This window comes from Microtus oregoni, unplaced genomic scaffold (assembly GCF_018167655.1).
Source record: "Microtus oregoni isolate MIOR12 unplaced genomic scaffold, Mior012 000019F_ref0000042, whole genome shotgun sequence".
In the NCBI taxonomy this organism is placed as follows: Eukaryota; Metazoa; Chordata; class Mammalia; order Rodentia; family Cricetidae; genus Microtus; species Microtus oregoni.
In genome coordinates, this window is record NW_024543078.1 from 33573163 (window position 1) to 33596050 (window position 22888).

Here is a 22888-nt window from a genome sequence, read left to right on the forward strand (position 1 = left end):
TTTAGGAAATCTTCCATGCTGCTCTTCGGTGAGGCTGGGGGTGAGCAGCGGGGGCCAGCTGACCTGGCTGTTAATATCCAGGAGTTATTCTGGCCTGAGTCGCCACCCAGGAGGGCAGCTGTGTTTTCACAGGGGGTGGTTTGGGGGAGGCCGTCACAATTTGATCACACAGAACATGCGTTTTACACAGCCAGGTGGTATTTGGACTTGAATATTAGTTTTATGGGCAAGATGCTAGGTCAGTAACTCTACCGGGGGGAACTGGGGTCCCCTGATGAAATGCTAGGTCATGAAGAATTGTGTGACTCTGCCTAGGGGTCCTGGAGTCCCCCAATGAGATGCTAGGTCATGAAGAATGGTGTGGCTCTTCCCCGGGGAACCGGAGTCCCCTGATGAGATGCTGGGTGGGGCTCCAGGGTCTCTGTGTTTCTCAGCTACACTGTGAGCTACTATGTCCAATCCCCAACACACACACACACACACACACACATCTTCACACTTTTTGCATGTATTGTGCTGTTTGCACGTATTGTGCTATTTGCACACCACCAGGTTGACACACTGGCTCCCATCGATGCAGACAAAATGACAGCTTTAGAAATTACCATCCCGATGTCATGCTTTCATTGAAACTCTACGACAAAGGCAATATTATCTGAAGCTGGAAATTTTAAACTAAACGTCACTCAACCTATGGAAGCCAACAAGCTGTAAATGTGGTCTTAATATAGAGTATCTTTTAAATTAGAAAAAGAAACCAAAGATGTACCTGGGAATAATGATGGAGTTAAATGAGTGAAATCAGACTAAATCCTCTCAAGGGGTTGCAATTTTCGACAATTATACAAAAGTAAGCCCAGGTCTGACATCCCCAGTAGGGGCGTGTTAGAGATGGGGCACTGGGAAATAAGCTGAGCCTATGAGACAAGAGCACAGGGCCAAGAGAAACAGACCTCTAAGGGAAAGTGAGGAGGCAAGAGTATGATACTCAGCCTTTGCTCCAAAGGTCCAAATTACACTTGAGCATCAGAGTCGTGACAGCACAGATAGCCCCGTCTGGACCACGCCCACCTTAGACCAGTTGCATGGATATATAAGAAACGAACTGCCCTGGGCACTCCAACCAAGTCGCAAAGGGAATATATACTTCAAGGTCCTTTTTCATTAGTATTTACCACCCACTGACTGGGCCAAGAAGGAGCCCCCAAAACATGACACAAGGCGCAGTACACTGGACTCAACCAGCGCCTGCCATGTGGACAGATGTCTTCTACTTGCCACAGAGAATGAAGGATAGAACCGCTCTGCCATGAGACTACACACAGAATACTCAGGTACATGATCTTGGACATAGGCTCACATACCTGGACACCTGTAGAAGACACACAAACATACCTGGACCCGCGTGATGTGCAGGTACAGGATACAGGCCACCAAGAAGCAGATAGAAAACACCAGCAGCAGCAGGACAGCCACACTCCTGGAGACAGAGGACAGAGGTAACTGGTCGGTGGGAGCTAGGTACAATGTATATCAGATAGATACGGCAGAACCGGGCCAGTTACAATGTATCAGATACATACGGCAGAACCGGGCCAGGTACAATGTATCAGATAAATGCCTCAGAATTGGGCCTCTCTTCCTGGCCCCCAATGCCCAGAATCTCAGGAGGAAGCATTGCCATTAACCATTTGACACATGTCCCTGGGGACTGACTTCGCCTGGTTCTCTCCTAGTGAAGACACTTGGGGCTTCTGGATGAGGGTTCCAAGACCATCATCATCCTTACTACCTCACCCCAAAGTTAATGCTTGGCTTCAGGTCACATGACTTTCTGGAAGACCTTTCCTCCTACTGGAGGAAGTACTTGACTTCGGGGAGCTGTACTATTGATACTTGTCTGGGAAAGATGTTTCTAGAAAAAAACATAACCCCTCGCAAAACCATCCGAGAGACTGCCAAGTTCACAGTTGTCTGTGCAGGCCACAGCTGAAGTGTTCTGTCCTTCACAGGTATAGAGAACTTCTATGTGCTTTCTGGAAACTCTTAGGAGACATTATGCCCTCAAGGTAGGTCGTCCTGGGAAACAAGTGCCCGAAGAAACAGACAACCAGAAACTTCCTGGTGTCTTCCTCCAAACAAAAGCTCCAAGCTTACACTGACTCACAGGATGGTTAAATGTCATTTAAATGGCTCTGTTTTCTTCCTTTTCACAGTCTACTTCTTATTTTAATGTCTTTAAAAGTGATGTGGACCCAGGAGGCAGAAAGGCCATGTGTTCTCCTCCGAAGGCCCTCTGAGGACAACGGTGCATGCCATGTCAATGAGGAGGCAACACACACACACACACACACACGCACACAAAGTCTTGGCATTCAGTAATTTCAAAACTAAAAATGGTAAGGATGTTGTATGCCAACAGGCTTGTCAAAGTACCAACCTGAGCGCCTGAAGAAGAAAGGCAGGTGGCCAATGCCCTCCTCAAATGCCAGGCACAACAGAAGAATAACTGGGAAGTGCATCTGGAGCACATAAAGACCCCCAGGTCCAACCCCAGTGTTTGGTTTCAGAGTGAAATGGGTTTGAACACTTAGTCCCTAGACAGTGGCACTATTTGGGTAGGTTGTCAAACCTTTAGGACATGGTGCACGATGGGAAGAAGGGAGTCACGGAGCATGAGCCCCAGGTCACACACACTCCACTTCGAGATCCATCCTCACGTGAGTGAATGGCCTCATGCTCCTACCACCCAAGCTGAAGGTTTCCCCTGATGTCACGTGAGCCCAAATCAGCCCTTCTTCCCTTCAATTGCTTCTCCTCAGCTATTCAGTCACACAAACAAGAAACATAACCAGTACCGGCAGAGACTCGGAACTCTTGGTCACCTTCCCACACCACTGATAAGCATGGGAGCAACACTTACTGTGGAATTATCAGAAGGTAGACAAGCCCAAATAAGGCGGCCAGGATGAGGGCGAGGACAACGGCGCTGGTGAAGTACTCATCCTGAAGCTGGTGGTACTGTGGGGGAGGGGGAGGGAGATGGGAGAAGGAACACGGGTCAAGGAGGGAGAGAGGGAGAGCAAGAGAGTGATCAACCCAGCTGGAAGACACAAACTCCTCAGGGACAGGGATGCAGGAAGCGCCAAGTCACTCACTTTTTGCTCTCGTTCAGCGTGTTTGTACTTCAGGGTGAAGAAGTTCAGATCTGCCATCTCCAGCTCTGTCTGGCGGGCTTCAAGAAGACGGCTAATGTACCTGTTGACACGTGTGCCCGGAGTGGTGTAGACCACGTTGGTAGAGAAAGACGAACGGTTTCTGAGCTTCTCCGAGGCTGTCCTCAATGCCCTCCGCTGCAGTCGCCATGGAAATAGAGAAAAAGGCATCAGATGTTCCACTTGTTGGACAAAAGCACCCATGTGCACTTGGTTGTCAGCCATCCTTATCTGCTGGGTTCAGAACTGTGAGACGCTGTCGTAGTGCTGCCCCCTGCTGGCCAGAGTTGGAAAGGGTGGTGCCCTAACACCCAGTATTCAAGTTCCCAGGTCCCTACTGCAAATCACAGAATGTCTGTTTGATATCAGTGAGGAGAGGACCATGGATTCAACGACAAAAATGCAGGACAAGCAGCCACCTGCACCCACTAGCTCACAGACACAGGAATGAGACTTGGATAGGATAACCACCTTCACTCACAAGTCCACATATGTAGGAAGGGATGCCTAGAAGTTTGCTACAAAGGCAGCTAGCCTTTGTCTTTGGGGGAGGAATGGTGAGAAGTGACAGGAAGCCTGGGCTGAAAGGACCAGGGCGTGATCCTCTTCTGTACATCACATGACAGGTGCAGGAAGGGCCCGGGTTGTGGAAAGGAAAACAGTGTCATCTGAAGGCACCTGTTGTGGTCTCACAGCCAAGGACTCATAGCAGGGACTCTGATGCTTCCCATGCCCCAGCAGAGGATAGACTATTAGAATACACTACAGCGCAGCCGCAGAAAGGACGGGATAAAGAGACCCCTCCGTGTTCCAACAAAACACAGACAACACAGACAATAAACACAGGCGCTATGGGAGGTGGAAAAGGAGAGCAGGCTTTCAAAACCCCGGGACTCAAAGAGGAACTGTGTGTGACAAGGGTCCCGGGGGCATCTTCTGCCACATCTATCCCAGGCCAGAAGCTAGAGAAGCCACAACCGGAAATGTCAACGGGTGCAGGTAAAACCGGCAGGGGCCACGAGAAAGCTATTGTCTCTTGACATAACGATCAAGAGTGGGCAACCAGAAAAGCAAAATAACAACACAACGGCAGCGAAAGACCATGAGAAAGTCTATTTGCCAAGAATCCCCAACTTCCCAGTTACACCAAACTTAGCCTACAATCTCAACCTATATAACGGAATGGCACCCACGACACTGTAAGGACAGAGACCCTGAGATACCCAAGGACAGCAGAGGCAAAAGTCCCTTCGCAGATCATCTTGATTGAAAGTATTTCTTAAAATACAACATCCAGTTATCATCCCCCACCAAAAAAAATGTCAACACTAACTTACAGAGACCACCCTGAGGCTGGCATTCCTAGCTCAAAGCACCACAAGGATTGGCAAAATCCTATGCATCTTCATTAAGAGTCAGAATGAGAAAGAATGCCCACCCTTATTACTATTATCTAGTTTAATTATTACATGGGAAAGAACAATAGCCCTGTTTAAAGTAGATATTATTACTGACCAAGAAAACTCAAGATGATTTTAAAAAGTCACTACAATTGGTTTCAATTAGCGTGGATCATACAAGCTGAGCGTTCTCTTCAGTAAATGATAATCATCCCTCATTGTTTTTAAACAAAAGGTTCAGGAGATGTGGAAACTAGGAAGAAAACACACTGTGTCCAGCACACTGGCAATGCTCCAAGCCTTGCTAAGTTGCCATGCTGGAGCGGCTAGAGAAGCCAGGGTTTGCACACAGCATGGACAGAATAAGATGCTAGAGAGAGCCCAGGTTGGCAGTAGCCGTCCAAGATTAGAAGAGTCTTTCATTAGCCCAGGAGTCTTCCCAAGCCCAGGCTATCCGGCACTGCTCACTAAGATGTTCATGGAATCAGATGTGCCCAGCACCCAGGAATGCAATACAGAGAAATGAAGCCCCTGTTGACCAATGAGCCCCTAGGGGAGTCAGGCCTGTGCCTATACCTGGAGGCCATTCAGCCACAAAGAAATGGCTGGGATATGTGTGGGCCTCCAAATGCCTGAGGCGTTTCTGGGGTGGAAAAGGCTCAGTTCACCCAGTTACCACCCACTTCATACACAAGCTGATTTCCAGAAGGGAACAGAGAAACAGGAGCAATCCAGAGCACTTGACTCCTGTGTCGCCCACACAAGTGGCTTTCATGTTGCTTTAAATTGATACGCTTAGATTTAAAACTGTATACAAGGGGGCGGGGGTGAAGAAGGGGTAGCAAGGGAGGGAGGGAGGGAGGGGAAGGAAGAAAGGAAGGAAGGAAGAAGGGAGGGAAGGAGAGAGAAAGAATGAATAAATGTAGAATGGGGAGGTTTCTGAGTGTAGAACAGAGGAACAAATACATTTCAAAAAATCAGAAAACAATAATAAAGGAGGCCCTTATCCTATGCTGACTGTGCCCCTCAGTGTCACTGCTGGTGACTCCATGCTGGCTGTGCCCCTCAGTGTCACTGCTGGTGACTCCATGCTGACTGTGCCCCTCAGTGTCACTGCTGGTGACTCCATGCTGGCTGTGCCCCTCAGTGTCACTGCTGGTGACTCCATGCTGACTGTGCCCCTCAGTGTCACTGCTGGTGACTCCATGCTGACTGTGCCCCTCAGTGTCACTGCTGGTGACTCCATGCTGGCTGTGCCCCTCAGTGTCACTGCTGGTGACTCCATGCTGGCTGTGCCCCTCAGTGTCACTGCTGGTGACTCCATGCTGACTGTGCCCCTCAGTGTCACTGCTGGTGACTCCATGCTGACTGTGCCCCTCAGTGTCACTGCTGGTGACTCCATGCTGACTGTGCCCCTCAACAGTCACTGCTGGTGATGGCACCATAATCTCTCATCAGTGGCACACACAGAGCCCATACTTGCCAGGCACAGTTTACAGAATGCCCAGGGATGAAACTGTACTTCCACGAATAAAAGTACCATGACCTGCCTTCGTTAGTAAAAACAGAAAAGTCCCAAATATCAATGCCACATAAACCATCTCTCCTTGGGTTTAAAGCCTAAGCCAAAGACTGAAAACTCAGACTGAGGGGCAGCTAATGATGTAAAGACAACTGTATGATACACCCAGACAAGAGAAGGAGAAACAAGCAGCCGAACTGCCTCTACGATATAATGAAGACCCTTAAAGGAACTCCAGGGCCCACAGTTAGGACACTGATGGAGCCAGAGTGCCAGGTCTCATCTGGGGGGGGGGGGTGGATGACAAACGTTTTTCATTTGCCTTTCTTGTGCATTTTTGTATTTGGAGATGTCATCCATAATAAATTCCTTCATGGGCAGGAAAGGGTCCGAAGGACAAATGGAACAGGTGCAAATGTGTTTGGGGGCTGAGGTACGCTATCAGGATCCGTCCCTGGTGTGGTAACAACATCAGCAAAGGAGAGAAACCAAAGCATGGTGGAAGAGACACCACACCGAGGCTTGGTGTTATTAAAAGGAAATCATTTCAATATTGGGGCAGGCTCTACACAAGACCTTGCAGAAAGTACAGAGGCCATGGTGGCAGGCTCCTGGATTCAACTCTGAATGCAGCACAGCAACTGGGGGTGTACAGTCAAGAAGAAAAGAGGCTCTGTGGACAGAAAACTACTCAGTAGACATCGGAGGTCAGAGCATGCTGGCTAAAGTGACCAGGATCCCTGCTGAAGATCGCTCTGGCTGATCGTGCATCTCCAGGACAGGGGATGGATGGGATGAGGAACCTACCAGATGTGTGTGTGTGTGTGTGTGTGTGTGTGTGTGTGTGTCTGTCTGTCTGTCTGTCTGTCTGTGTGTCTGTCTGTCTGCTGTCTGTGTCACTGGAGCTAAAATTCCTACTGTGACGGAAGCCAAGAAGCCAAGCATTTAGTAAAATGCAAGCTTCCAGTTACCTGGGCACACATAAAAGCTAATCATCCTCTCTGATGTGATCCACCATGAATGAAGTTCTTAGAATATTCTCAGAAAAAGTTCCAGCACAGAGGAACTCACATACACAAATTCTTGTGGCAAGGAACCACTATAAGCAAGAGTCCCGAAAAGCCTCTAACTGCACCAGGAAGTTTCTTTCTTTAAAAGGTATAAAACCAGTAACAGCAGAACAAACAATGGTGGGAAAGGCAGCAACAGGGTGGAGCAAACAAAGGCAAGGTAAAGCCAGTGTAATCTCAGAGGGCTGGACAGAGTGGGCAACGCGGTATCAGGCACCTTCAGGCTCAAGCACTCCTGGATACAGTGGTTCTGGTCAAGAGCCATCCACAAGGGGGCACTAGAGCCCTAAAGTGCACCCCACGCTCTTTGGTGAAACAATGTGTGGTCTTCCCCAGAAGGGGAATCAGGGTCTCTGGCTCTGTATGGTTGAAGTGAAGCCTGAGACGCCATCATAACCACCACCACATGCCCAGAAGATCTGAAGACCCACAAGTGATGGCCTGATCATCCAAGACAGAGAACCCTGGCGTCCACAGAAGCCACTGGAGCGCCGTCCCTAGCTCAGCACTTGTAGCCAGCTTTGCAGTCTTCTCTCTCAAAAACAAAGCAGAAAAGGCTCCGGTGTCTGTAGGATTACAGATGACGACAGACATGCTAAAGGGAAACATAAAACAGCTGCTCGAAGAAAACAGATGTTTCCAGGACCAGCAATTCTCTCTTAAAAAACCTCCATGAGGGGGCTGAGGAGAAGGGCCAGTGGCTAAAGTGCCTGCCATGCAAGAACAAGAGTAAGGACTGGAAGGCAGCTCCCTAAACCCAAGTCAGAGCCGGGTGGGCATGGTACCCACTGTCATTCCTTAGCTAGGCAGGCAGGGTCAGAGGATTCTTTGAGTCAGCTACCTAGTTAGAGTAGCACCTGGGTGAGCACTGGATTCCAGGGGGAGACCCTGCCTCAAAGAACAAGGTGGAGATCAATCGAGGAAGGTACCCAACATTAACCTTCGATATCAGAAGTACATGTTCACAAGTGCACCCCCCTCAATACACATACATGCACCCACAACAGGCATGCAAACCACACACACACATTTAAAAAAAATAGAATAAAAATCCTGAGAGAGTGAGATGGTTCAGCAGGGAAAAGCATCTGTCACCAGGTCTGATGGCTGAGTTTGGAAGTAGAAAGCCAGCAGCTACAGGCGTCCACCTGCACCCCATAGTACACAGGCATGTGAACCCACCCACAAATATTATAAAAATTAAGTTAATCTCAGCGAGTGATGGAAGCTGGGGTTGTAGTGCTTGCCTGGCATACCCATGAAGCCCTGCGATTGATCCCCTGCATTAAAACCAGTTGTGACGGCACACATCTGTAATCCCAGTGTTGGGAGGTAGAGGCAGGAGAGGCAGAAGTTCAAGGGCATCCTTAGCTACATGGCAAGTTTCCACCACGTCAGCCTGGGGTCTCTGACATGGAATACAATTTCATTAGGGAATTACTCATAAAATAAAGAGAACCCGGAATTTTTAAGAATTGAAAAGCTCAACAGAGGCATTGGATGATGTACTAGCCGGTTTTGTGTGCCAATGTGATACAAGATAATGTGGGAGTCCCTTCCCCTCTGTGCACAGTGATTACCATTAATGAATAAAGAAACGGCCTTGACCTGTTGATAGGGCAGAACTTAGGTAGGCAGGGAGGACTAAATCAAATGCTGGAAGAAAGAAGGGCAGAGTCAGGGAGACGTTGTGGAACCACCACCAGAGATGGATGTGCTGAGACTTTGCTGGTAGCGCTCTGGCCTAGTGGTGATACACAGATTAATAGAAAGGGGTTAAATTAATATGTAAGAGTTAGCCAGTAAGAAACTAGAGCTAATGGGCTAAGCAGTGATTTAATTAATATAGTTTCTGTGTGTTTATTTCTGGTCTAAGCTAGCTGGGCGGGCAGGATCAACAAATGGGCTCCTTCCTTCCAACAACAAGCTGGAGTCATCAGAGAGGAAGGAGCCTCAGCTGAGGAAATGCCTCCATGAGATTCAACTACAAGGCATTTTCTCAACTAGTGATTGAAGAGGGTGGTGCCATCCCTGGGCTGGTGGTCCTAGGTTCTGTAAGAAAGCAGGCTAAGCAAAACAAGGGAAACAAGCCAGTAAGCAGCTCCCCTCCATGGCCTCTGCATCAGCTCCTGCCTCCAGGATCCTGCTGTTTGAGTTCCTGTCCTGACTTCCTTCAGTGACTAAGTGTAAGCCAAACAAATCCTCTCCTCCCCAACTTGCCTTTTGGTCAGGGTGTTTCGTCGCAGCAACAGAAACCCTAATGAAGACAGATGATAAAGTTGAAAAAATACTTTCCAGAAAATAGAAGGAAAGAGCTCAGGGGAGGGAGGAGTTCAGTCAGTTCAAGAGCTCCAACACCCAAATAATAAGCCTTCCAGGAAAAATAACAGAAGAAAGTGAAGGAAAAGAAACGGCAACATAATTCATTTCCAGACAGGTCCTCTGGGGACACTGGGTACCAGTTACAAAGCGACCTAAGAGAAAGTGTGCTGTGTGGCCAGAACACAAGATGGGGCACCAAGGATGGACAAGGGCACACAGGTACCTTATCACAGGGAACTGGAAGGGCTCTGAATTAACAGCGGCCCTGGAAGGCAGGACCCAGTGAAGCATGCTGGGAGAGAAAAAAAGCACTGCCAACCGCGATGGCTGAACCCTTATTTAACCCCCTCCCCGCCAAATCCATGTGCTGAAAATCTAACTCCCACAAAGACAATAGAACAGGAGGAGACTTGGGAGGTGTTTCTTTAGAGGGGGTCCTGATGGGATTATGCCCTTATAAGAAGAGGAGGTGACTCCAAAGCCTGTGCCTACTACACAGGACACAGCAAGAAAACAGTTCCTGCAAACCAAAAAGAGACTAGGCCTGCAGGTACCCTGACCTTGGACATCAGGCTGCCAGTGAGTGAGTGCTTGCGGTTAACACCTCTCAGACTGGGCGCTTTTGTGGTGGCTGCCTGGGCTGGCTAACATATGGAGCTAGAAATCAAGGCTGCATCCTGCCAGCTGAACCTTTTACACATGCAAGTCCGTCCCCCTACCCCCATCACTTCCTGGATCCTTTTCACATTCCCCATGCAATGTGAGAGTTAGGTGCATGGGATCACAGAAGCCCATGGCGACAGGAAGAGAAAGCTGAAGATTAGCAGACCTGAAGGACTAACCCGAGCTCCTCGGACAGAACGTGGGGAATGCGAGCTTAGACTTGGATACATACAAAATATGAATTAACATACAGACTTGTGCTGTGTCACCTGATCAGACAGGTATCACCAGTGAGGAGTGTCCTAGCCAAGCTGCATCAGGCGGGAGGAGAGGGAACAGGACCCCAGGACCCTCGGCCACTCCTACCTTGTCATCATCCTCGCAGGTCATTACATTGGAGAAGGGGATCTCTGCTTTGAACATTTTCCGGCAATGCATGAGCTGTACCAGCAGGTAGCAGACAGTCTTGAACTTCATCCTCTTGGCTGGTTTTATATCGGAGAGAATCAAGCCTGGAAATATCTATCCAAACACAAGGGGAGGGGAAACATTGTCAATGAAGCGGATCTCGACTCCCGGGCTGGAAACATGACCTTAACAGTGATAGGAACTAACGGGCCCTGAAATTAGGTTGCTTGGTACCTCCTGCACACCAGGTATCCAGGAAACTGCACATTCACTGTCACATGCGCCTGCACCCTCAACTAAACACATAGCTTCATGTGAAGAGGCACACTCACCTAACCCATCACCTAAACCAGAACCTTCATCTTCAAGAGAACCATCGTCCACCTAAATCGTCATGTGAGGACCTAACTACATCTGCGCCACACCCTTACCTGAGTTCACACCTTCACCTAAGCACACACCCTCCTGAGCTTACACCCTCACCTCAGCCCGCACCCTCACCTGAACCCACACCCTCACCTGAACCCACACCCTCACCTGTACCCACACCCTCACCTGAACCCACACCCTCACCTCAGCCCACACCCTCACCTGAACCCACACCCTCACCTGAACCCACACCCTCACCTGAACCCACACCCTCACCTGTACCCACACCCTCACCTGAACCCACACCCTCACCTCAGCCCACACCCTCACCCCACACCCTCACCTGAACCCACACCCTCACCTGAACCCACACCCTCACCTGAACCCACACCCTCACCTGAACCCACACCCTCACCTGAACCCACACCCTCACCCTCACCTGAACCCACACCCTCACCCTCACCTGAACCCACACCCTCACCTGAACCCACACCCTCACCTGTACCCACACCCTCACCTGAACCCACACCCTCACCTGAACCCACACCCTCACCTGAACCCACACCCTCACCTGAACCCACACCCTCACCTGAACCCACACCCTCACCTCAGCCCACACCCTCACCTGAACCCACACCCTCACCTGAACCCACACCCTCACCTGAACCCACACCCTCACCTGAACCCACACCCTCACCTGAACCCACACCCTCACCTGAACCCACACCCTCACCTGAACCCACACCCTCACCTGAACCCACACCCTCACCTGAACCCACCTGAACCCATACCCTCACCTGAACCCACACCCTCACCTGAACCCACACCCTCACCTGAACCCACACCCTCACCTGTACCCACACCCTCACCTGAACCCACACCCTCACCTGAACCCACACCCTCACCTCAGCCCACACCCTCACCTGTACCCACACCCTCACCTCAGCCCATACCCTCACCTGAACCCACACCCTCACCTGAACCCACACCCTCACCTGAACCCACACCCTCACCTGAACCCACACCCTCACCCTCACCTGAACCCACACCCTCACCCTCACCTGAACCCACACCCTCACCTGAACCCACACCCTCACCTGAACCCACACCCTCACCTGAACCCACACCCTCACCTGAACCCACACCCTCACCTGAACCCACACCCTCACCTGAACCCACACCCTCACCTGAACCCACCTGAACCCATACCCTCACCTGAACCCACACCCTCACCTGAACCCACACCCTCACCTGAACCCACACCCTCACCTGTACCCACACCCTCACCTGAACCCACACCCTCACCTGAACCCACACCCTCACCTCAGCCCACACCCTCACCTGTACCCACACCCTCACCTCAGCCCACACCCTCACCTGAACCCACACCCTCACCTGAACCCACACCCTCACCTGAACCCACACCCTCACCTGAACCCACACCCTCACCTGAACCCACACCCTCACCCTCACCTGAACCCACACCCTCACCCTCACCTGAACCCACACCCTCACCTGAACCCACACCCTCACCTGAACCCACACCCTCACCTGAACCCACACCCTCACCTGAACCCACACCCTCACCTGTACCCACACCCTCACCTGAACCCACACCCTCACCTGAACCCACACCCTCACCTCAGCCCACACCCTCACCTGTACCCACACCCTCACCTCAGCCCATACCCTCACCTGAACCCACACCCTCACCTGAACCCACACCCTCACCTGAACCCACACCCTCACCTGAACCCACACCCTCACCTGAACCCACACCCTCACCCTCACCTGAACCCACACCCTCACCCTCACCTGAACCCACACCCTCACCTGAACCCACACCCTCACCTGAACCCACACCCTCACCTGAACCCACACCCTCACCTGAACCCACCTGAACCCATACCCTCACCTGAACCCACACCCTCACCTGAACCCACACCCTCACCTGAACCCACACCCTCACCTGTACCCACACCCTCACCTGAACCCACACCCTCACCTGAACCCACACCCTCACCTCAGCCCACACCCTCACCTGTACCCACACCCTCACCTCAGCCCATACCCTCACCTGAACCCACACCCTCACCTGAACCCACACCCTCACCTGAACCCACACCCTCACCTGAACCCACACCCTCACCTGAACCCACACCCTCACCTGAACCCACACCCTCACCCTCACCTGAACCCACACCCTCACCCTCACCTGAACCCACACCCTCACCTGAACCCACACCCTCACCTGAACCCACACCCTCACCTGAACCCACACCCTCACCTGAACCCACACCCTCACCTGAACCCACACCCTCACCTGAACCCACACCCTCACCTGTACCCACACCCTCACCTGAACCCACACCCTCACCTGAACCCACACCCTCACCTCAGCCCACACCCTCACCTGTACCCACACCCTCACCTCAGCCCATACCCTCACCTGAACCCACACCCTCACCTGAACCCACACCCTCACCTGAACCCACACCCTCACCTGAACCCACACCCTCACCTGAACCCACACCCTCACCCTCACCTGAACCCACACCCTCACCTGTACCCACACCCTCACCTCAGCCCATACCCTCACCTGAACCCACACCCTCACCTGAACCCACACCCTCACCTCAGCCCACACCCTCACCTGAACCCACACCCTCACCTGAACCTACACCCTCACCTGAACCCACACCCTCACCTGAACCCACACCCTCACCTGAACCCACACCCTCACCTGAACCCACACCCTCACCTGAACCCACACCCTCACCTGAACCCACACCCTCACCTGAACCCACACCCTCACCTGAACCCACACCCTCACCTGAACCCACACCCTCACCTGAACCCACACCCTCATCTGAACCCACACCCTCACCTGAACCCACACCCTCACCTGAGTTCACACCCTCACCTGAACCCATACCCTCACCTCAGCCCACACCCTCACCTGAACCCACACCCTCACCTGAACCCACACCCTCACCTGAACCCACACCCTCACCTCAGCCCACACCCTCACCTGAACCCACACCCTCACCTGAACCCACACCCTCACCCTCACCTGAACCCACACCCTCACCTGAGTTCACACCCTCAGCGACACAGCATCCTCACTGAACCAGCACCCCTACCTCAACAAGGACAGTTACCTGAACCACTTCTCTCATCTGAGTTCACACCCTCCTCTGAGCCCACCCCTCATCTGAGTCAGAACGGTAATCTCAGTCCATGCCATCCAAACAACTTGAATGGTCACCTCAGCCCTGGAAGCATCTCTGCCACCCTCAATCCTAACCACATCATCTTTCTCCTGGCAATGTGACCTGAAGCATCCAGCACAGGATGGTCAGAGTTCCCTCCAGCACAGCGTCTGTAAGTTCACAAAGATTTGTACCCCAGCCTCTTGCAGGAAGTTCAAGGCCACTATACAAAGGTCTGAAGGGCCAAAGACAGGAAAAAGAACCCAAAGTGGCACAGTCAGGCATCCCCAGATTTCTGACTCCAGACTCCAACTACTCCTTTCTCTTCTCCCCTCCTATATACATGAGCCAAAGCCCTGCAGCCCGTATCTCTGTGCCCACATCCGGAGGAGCAGTTGGGAGAGTAGCAGATGAGAACAAGTGTTTATTTAAAACTCTGCTCTGTAAAGCCAGGCTGTTTATGACTGGATGAGGGGACTGGCTGCCCACCTTTCTCCGATGGGACGGCACAATAAAGAAGGTCTCGATGTTGTGGGTTCTCAGGAAGGTGTTCCTCTCGTGGCCATGTCCTGGCTCTACCTCGTAGTCCCCATTCAGGCATGCGAGGGTCGTCTTTGTGATGTGAACCTTCCTGTGGGAGAAAAAAAAAAACACAGCTGAGTGTGAACTCACACGTGTGGCTGTGCAGGGACCTGGGTGAGGCACTCGCTGGGGTCACAGCAGAGGTTATTCTGCTCGGAGCAAGACTCCTGAGGTATCCACACTCATGTTCCAGTGCATGGGAAACCTGGAAAGCAAGGGCGGGGAGGCCCAGGCAAGCCAAGAGATGGGGCACACACCCAGGAAGGCAGAATAGGGTTGGTGAAGGATCAGGAAGAGACCCAAAGGAGAGAAGGAAATAGTCAGAATATTCTAATACAGAAGATGAGAACCAAACAGGTAGAGTAAAAAAAGAAAGGGGAGCCCTCCATCACCAGCGCAGTGAGGAGCTGCAGGTCCCGGATGCTGGTAGCCAGGAGAGAGGGCAGTGGGAAATGATATGGGAACCCCCACCTGCCTTGCTTCTCTGCCTCACAGCATTCCAGCCACCTTTCCAGACCAGCTCTTTCCAGACGTTGTGAATCCCCTGTAGGAGAAAGCCTTGAGTTCATGGTCGAACTCTGCAGCTGACTGAAAGATGGCCAAGTGGCCAGAGCATGACTGACAGCCACGAGGGAGCCTTTAAAGTCACGGCGTTGTCCACACACAGGTGTGAGAAAATAAAAAAACAGAAGCAATAATAAAACATGAGAATACCCCATGTGCCAGGGTAAAGCTCCCATGCACATCTGGTCTGATCCACACTGGTTTCCTGCAGATGTGTACTGGATCTTAGCTGGGTCCCCCGGAGGGTCAAAGCAGAACTTCCCCAAGTCCCCTCAGGATCAAAGCCCGAGATGAGGACTCTAACAAAGGACTCAGCCACCTTCCACCCCAACTAAAACTTACCCAGGTAAGCCAGCAGCCTCCATGACATTGGCTAGGGTCACGTCATTGGACCACACATCATACTGCCACTTGCGTAGGCCCAGGACACCACAGAGCACCCTGCCGGTGTGCAGCCCCACACGCATGTTCAGGTCTACTTCAGTAGCCTCGGCCACAGATCTGGAACACAGGGACAGAGGGCACAGGGCTGCAGGCTGCCGGGCAACTACCCCAGTGAGCTGTCACGGCTGCACTACGGGGGCCATGAGCACTGGGGCACAGGCTGCGTGCGTCTGGAGTGTGAGAGGTGTGTGGAGGTCTGATCGGAGGACAGCAGCACATCTCTGCCCGCTTGTGAGGTAAAGGCCAGCCACATCAACGTACAACGAGTCCTGTGAGCTCCCAACAAAGCATCCTCCTGCCCCTCCCCACCCAGGGAAGTCCTCAGAAGGAAACGAGCCAAGAACTTCAATGTGGATCTTCTCTCCAAGGAAACAGCTCTGGAGAGGTGGATAAAGGCAGACCATGTGATAAGGGAATTAAAAACGGGGGAACCAGTCGATGTGACCAACTGAGGACACGCTACTCTTGGTCACGGAGACTCAAGTGTCCTGGCGTGTGAGTCCGGCTCTGCCAGCATTAGCTCTGCCAATCTCTTGACTTTTGCTTCAGAGCTGTCCTGGTGGACCTCATTGCGGGAGACGAAAGCCACCCCTTGCCAGCTTTTTCTATTCCGCTAATAAAGAACACCATGGGCTGCTCCATGAAGGATTCTGGGAAGAACAGTCCCCTCATCACTGCAGGCGTATGATCACGTGGCAAACAGTGCAGCCTTTGGTGAGTCTCTGCCTGCTCCACCCTCAGCTCTGCAGGGCCTCCTAGGACAACACTGCAGGTCACGTTTTCAGTAATAAAATAGCGTGCGTGCATTGATCCCACTCTGTGTCTGGCTGACCTTCACCCTGACTTCTGTTTACAAACTGCCATCCTGCTCCCACCTGGAACACCTGCACAGCACATCCCCACACCCTCTGGCCTCCCCTCATGCCCCACGGGTGCTCCCCTGAGCCATCTTCCAAACAGGACAGCTGCCCCCGTCTCTGTGCTTGGGTAGGCAAGACGCCAAAGCCAGCTGCAGCCCAAGGGCCGGGCCCTGAATTCCTAGCACTCAGTCAGTTTCAGCGACCCTAGAAGTGCATGTGGAAGTCGGAGTAACACAAAGTCTTTAAGACCCATTTTGCTTTTTACATTTTGAATGAAACTTTTAAAATTTTAACTTCATTCCCAGTGGTCTGCCAATCTTCAATAGGAGACACTGAGACAAAACCCTAAAGAGAAAGTTGGCATTTCCAAACCCACATAAGCAACGTTCCTTCAGAGAGACACCAGCCCTTCCTTCTGGAGCACATTCAGCATTTCCCTTTCTGCAGCCACAGAAGGTAAGACAGCCTAGGAACTGCTGGGACAGGTACTTGCCCATGTCCACAAATGTCCACAGTTCCCTTGAGCCTTCCAAGTCAGCCGTTCACCGACGCCCCAAGGTCCCGCGTGTCTGGCACTCAACACCTGCCAACACTCAGTCTGTCTTTCCTGGCATCTGGCATGTCAAAGCTGGCAGCGCCGAATCCATAGCACGCAGGAGAGTGTTTTCTAAGGAAACGGCACAGCCAGCTGTTCTGCTGGGAGTCCTCTTGGCTCCCTTAGACCCAGGCATGTTTTGCCCAGATCTAACAAAGCTTTTACTTCATTTCCAGGACATCAGGATTTTTAAACCTCGTCTTCTTTATTCGCCCTATATTTCTTATTTATGGTCTCAGAGTGACTTATTTATCACAAGTACTTTCTATGAAGGAAGAATGTGGTCCTGACCCTGTTTGGTGCTGGATCCCAATAGGAAGCAGCCCACCTTGAGGCACAGGCCCCCTCCTCCCTTTCAGGGTACACAGATCCTGGAGCAAAGATGAAAGGACGAATCTGGGTTCTGTTCAATAAGAACTTACTGAGTTCACTGCTCTTGGCCATTCTTCCAGGCACTATGGATACAGCTGTGCACACAACAGACAAAATAAAAGGCTCTCTAAGAGGTGATCTGCTGTCCGCTAGGCAGAATTTCCCAGATGCAGTGATAACACAATTGCCTGAGGCAGCCCCCAGCCTCCATCCTAGCAACCCCTTCCACCCAAGGGGATCAAACTTGTGCCATTAACATGGACTCCTAAGTTCCCCTCTGGGGCCTCAGCTTTGCCATGTATAAAAATGCAATCATTAGTTATAACATATAGACTCAGAATCCCCAGGTCCCCAAAACAATACGACAGAATTTTTGTCATGAGTGGAAATTTGGAAGCATATACAGCATCCTCCACCCCAGAGAAAACTCCTTAAACACACCCACAGGCCGGACTCTAAAACCCAGAACCCAATAATTAGACCAAGCAGTTCTCAAGGTCAGTCTGCACTGAGAAACCATGTCATGTGCTGTGGCTCACAAACACCCAAGAAAGAAAAGCCTGGGTATGAGAACTTTAGCCTAGAGACCACAGGCATCCACCAATGATTTATTGATGCCACAAGCTGTCCCCTCACCGGGTCACTGAAGGGGGGGCACCCGTGCATCTCCCAATTCAGCATAGCAGATGAAAGACACACAGCTCAAGAGCAGGCCAAGGCTAGATAACATCTATTTAGAAAAAAAGAACATTGTGCACTTGAAAGGCGCAGGGAAGAATAATTAGGTCACTGTTCCCATCTCACTTGTGCCAGCAGGGGCTTCCCCGTGACGTGGACAGACTAGTACAGGACCACGGGCAGCACGGTGGAGGGAATCCTGGGGAAACCCTGCCGCAGAGGGCCTCCCTCTTCTTGGGTTGGCTCCCTCTGTCTGGGTACTGGTGAGTCATTCCCTGCCGAAATCCTCCCACTCAGCTACTGCGCTTACTCCTCACGGGCACCATTTCTCCATTCACCACCAGAGGAAGAAGCGTTCGAGGAAAAGGAAACATCACCCAGGCTGGGAACCAGGAACTCAAAGGCTCCTCCACATCCTCAACAACCTGGGGTCACTCAGGAAAAGTGGAGGTTGGGTCCATTGTGGGAGGGAAGGGGTATAATCAGAACAGGGAGGAGGCACAGACCATGCTGGATGGGGGGAGGAGGAATACTCAGCTACATCGTCACCAGGAGAAGAGTTCCAGTGACCTCTGTCCCAAAAGCCAGTTCTCAGGGGCATCTGGGAAGAGAGCTTCGGAGGGGCTATTCTGAGGCCAGATCAGCACAGAAATCCTTGAGCCACCCAGCGGAGGGTAGGGTGGAGGTAGACTCAGACTCACTCATTGAATCCAGGAGGAGCCGGCTCTGCCAGCCCTGGTATAGCAGATGAGGAGAGGACCCTAAAGCCCTTTCTTCTTGGGTAGCGCATCGCAGAGACGGAAAGGTGAGGAGAGCAAATGCTCTCTCTACACTTTAGGCGCCCTTACTGCCCCATTCTGGGATCACTTCAGAGCTGTCTGTGACGGCAGGCCGCAGAAAAACAATACCCTTGACCTCTGAACAAGCCAGTGGCAAGAACACAGGCACGGATAGCCTGAGTTTAAAGGTTATAAAAGAAAAAATAAAGTGAATGCCTGTGTTTCTTATCCCCATAGGAATGAAGAGTCTAGGAAGCAAACTAACCACCGGACTGTTACACAGCAGTGAACAAGGGAAGGGCACTGACTCCTCTGGTCTGGGGAGAAACCAGGACCAGTCTAGCAAGAGTCTATCTACGTTCGCACAGGAGCAGTGCCTGCCATGACTGTGGGCCTTCCTCCTCTAGTCCATGCTCCTTCCCTACGTAAGCCCACCCTACATGTGTTAAGTGTCGAAATGGATTACCATGCTTACACCAGCCAGCAGTCCCGGCACAAGTGCTGCCAGCAAAGCCTCCTTTGTACTTAACAGCTGATCATGGAGCCCCAACCCAGCTGGGTCAGGGGATAGTGGCCTCCCTACCCCCCTTCATCATTACACCATGCATCTAAGAGATGTGCGTAATCTTCCAATAACCATGCTGGTCTTTGTTGTTGTTGGTTTTTTGGGGGGTGGGAGGAGGACAGGGAGGTTTCAAGACAGGGTTTCTCTGTGGCTTTGGAGCCTGTCCTGGAACTAGCTCTGTCGTCCAGCTGGCCTCGAACTCAGAGATCCACTTACTTCTGTCTCCCGAGTGCTGGGATTAAAGGCGTGTGCCACCATTGCCCAACGTTGGTCTTTGAGTCTCAGAAAGCTCTTCCCAGTCAGAATTCTCAAACCTACAGAAGACCTGTGGCCCCTGAAAATGGGAACTTCTGGCCCACAGGCTCAGCTATTTACTGGTCACTGGGACACACTGTCCATCACTCTTTGGAATCTTTGGAAAAGGAGGTCATTTCAGAATCAACGAATCCACACCGCTGAAGCCACTGGGAGTTATTCCTGGTTCAGATGGCTCCGGACAGAAGGAAGATGCAGCTAAGGGCACAGGCACTACCACCACATTGGGGCATGTGGTGCAAGGCCCAGCGTGGCGCTCTGCACATGAGTTCCAGCACTTGTCTGGTTCTTCCAAGTTCTTTTCCAAGTACCCCAGTGTTCCCTGAAAGCTCCCGGGTGGTCCACTCCAAGGTCAAGGAACAAAACCACATGAATACCATGCTTTGCCTAGACTTACTGGTCCTCTTGAGAAACATGCTATGTCTTGTGTGTTTCACCCCTCTGAAACGGGCACACGCAGGCTGGTATGGCCACAGGGAAGGTGCCAGTTGCCATATGGAATCTTCCTGGGAGATCCAGAGGTCAGCCAATGCCGAGTGCACATGGGCCATCCCTGGCTCTGCAATTCCTACAGGAAGACGGCTGTTAGGAGTCTCTTGGATGAACTCAGCTGCGTGTTCCTTTCAATCCAGAGCCAGAAATTCAGGTCACAGAAAGACTCTGGGCTCAGGGGATCTCGAGGCTGTAGGGTTTTCAGATGGAGTGGAAAGCAGTCTAGGGAAGACTAAGACAAGACTGCTCCGCCTCGGGCTCTCCAGTCTCTCATGACAGAGCCAGAGAGTCCCAGCTGAAATACTGGAGCAATAGAGAGGAGACCACAAAACAGAGCACATTGGGCAGGGTGGCAAGATACTGGCTTGCAGACGTGGCACTCCACAGAAAAGGCTTAGAATCGAAGCACATGCCAACTTCACAAGAGAGACTAGAAGGAAGGGAAAGCCTGAGCCCCATCTGAGAAACCAGGCTCCTGACCACGGAGAGACCAAGTGGGAAATAAAGCTGCCAGAGGGCACAGGCAGGAAGGGCACCTAGCTTACCAGGCACCACTGTGAGTCGCGTGGTACCCCAGTCAGCTGGGGCACCCTCCTAACTTTACCTGGGTCTGCGCAGTACACCCTCTGTCTCAGAGCTTCCTCCTACAAAGCCTCATTATATCGGAATCAGGTCACACATCAGACCTGGTGAAATATGCTCTCGGTCTATAGATGATATATACTATGAAGGGTGGTGCAGAGCGGTGGACCGTAGCAGGCTGGGCTTTGGAAGGTAGCACAGGCCCCCTGCTACTCTGGGCCTGTCTCCTACAGTTACAGGACACCCCCTCTGAGGACACAGCTCATCAATCACAAGGCCCTAACTAATGGCATGAGATGGAGCCACCCATGTCAAATCCACGCTCCCCAGCCACCAGGTTTCGCCAGTCACTCCTCCTTTTCCCCTTTGGTCATTAGTGGATACGAGTGTAGAAACAATGGTTCCACTATGACAATTTCACACACGGGTAGATAGAATACTTTAATTCATCCTAATTTAAACACTAAAGAGAAGAGGAGCCTGGAGACGAGATGACACTCCCTCGTCTTGGTTTTGCTGACTTTAAGAATACATATTGTTCTTTTCTTGACAATCTATCCTGGACTCACTGGGCTCGTGGTGAACACCGAATTACCATCCTTGGAGTCAGTAAGAGTATGGTGTCATTGGATATGCAGCATACGTGATACCAGATACGATATACAGTCCAATACACTGACGTGCACATGATAAAATATGATACATGGTATTGTGTAAACTATAGTTAGATGGTAGAGGATGTGATGCAGATGAGGGGTGATGACACTGACCGGATAGGGAGCACGGTAGAAGATATGTTGTGTGTTGCCACATATGATATATCATAACAATAGTGATTTTTAATTTTATTTTTATTATATGTGTATGGGTGTTTTGCCTGCATGTATGTCTGTGGGCCGCATGCATGCAGTGCCCAAGGAGGCCAGAAGGGAGCAGGTGTCAGAGCCCTTGGAACTGGAGTTTCTGAGCATTGTGAGCCACCACGTGGGTGCTGGGAATCAAACTCAGGACCTCTGGAAAAGCAGCCAGTACTCCTAACCCACTGAGCCATCTCTCCAAACCTTATTAGTGATCTGATCATGTGCCCACATTACATAACATCCATCCAGGAAGAAAAGCCAGTCATCACTAGGCATCTTTCCCTTATCCCCTTTCAGCAGAACGCTTCTTCCAGCTGCTTTTTCCCAGGGCAGTGGGTCAGCATCTGGGGGTGCACCGCAGACACTAGGGTACTTTTCCACTCACAGTCATAGAGAGGAGCTCAGATCAGCTCCCAAGGGCCTTGGCAGGAGCAGTTCTGGAGAGCTAGGCCCCGCAGAGCCAACTTTGGTGCTCAGGGTAACCCCAGCACTCGCTCCTTTCTTACACCTGCCCCAAAGCCCCAACTGTGAAGACACTCTGTGTGCATTCCTGCATGCGGCAGCCACTTGGCATCTTCCTTGAATAATGTGTATGCTATTCTCGACACTCCAAGCATGGCCTTCTCACCAATCCTGAAAACATCTCATGGAGACGACCTGCCACTCAGGCTGGGCTGTCTGGATCTACCTCCATCCATCGGTCCCACACCTGGGACCCATCTCCATCTCTGACAAGGGCAGCTGAGGTGGACCAAGAAAAGGTCGGCTGGGTCTCATAGGAGAACCCACTCCACAGGAACTCACACCCCCAGACTCACACCCCCAGACTCACACCCCCAGACTCAGGCCCCTTCTCCCTACAGAGCACCAGAGGCAACTGACTGCTCAGAAGAACGCTGGCTGGCTTTGAATGGGCTTCTGCCCTCAGCCTTCCTCGGTGCCTCACCAAGCTCAGTTACAAAGGTCCCTTCGGGGCACACTAGACACGCAAAGGGTTTATGTGGACAGAGAAATGCATC

General features: G+C 51.6%; 1 protein-coding gene across 5 annotated transcripts in view; it reads right to left on the reverse strand.

Moving 5' to 3' along the window:
- Nucleotides 1–22888, reverse strand: part of Adcy1 (adenylate cyclase 1) — a 135988-nt gene that overhangs the window by 55453 nt on the left and 57647 nt on the right. For all 5 annotated transcript variants that reach the window (XR_005975961.1, XR_005975960.1, XR_005975959.1 and 2 more), the window contains exons 6-11: nucleotides 15670–15828; nucleotides 14671–14812; nucleotides 10559–10714; nucleotides 3159–3353; nucleotides 2924–3021; nucleotides 1396–1480 (exon numbers count right to left, since the gene is read on the reverse strand). Coding sequence is in view for 1 of the 5 variants with exons in the window: in XM_041668882.1 (XP_041524816.1) it covers nucleotides 1396–1480; nucleotides 2924–3021; nucleotides 3159–3353; nucleotides 10559–10714; nucleotides 14671–14812; nucleotides 15670–15828 (835 nt within the window). In the remaining 4 variants the exon portion in view is untranslated. The remainder of the gene's footprint in view (nucleotides 1–1395; nucleotides 1481–2923; nucleotides 3022–3158; nucleotides 3354–10558; nucleotides 10715–14670; nucleotides 14813–15669; nucleotides 15829–22888) is intronic.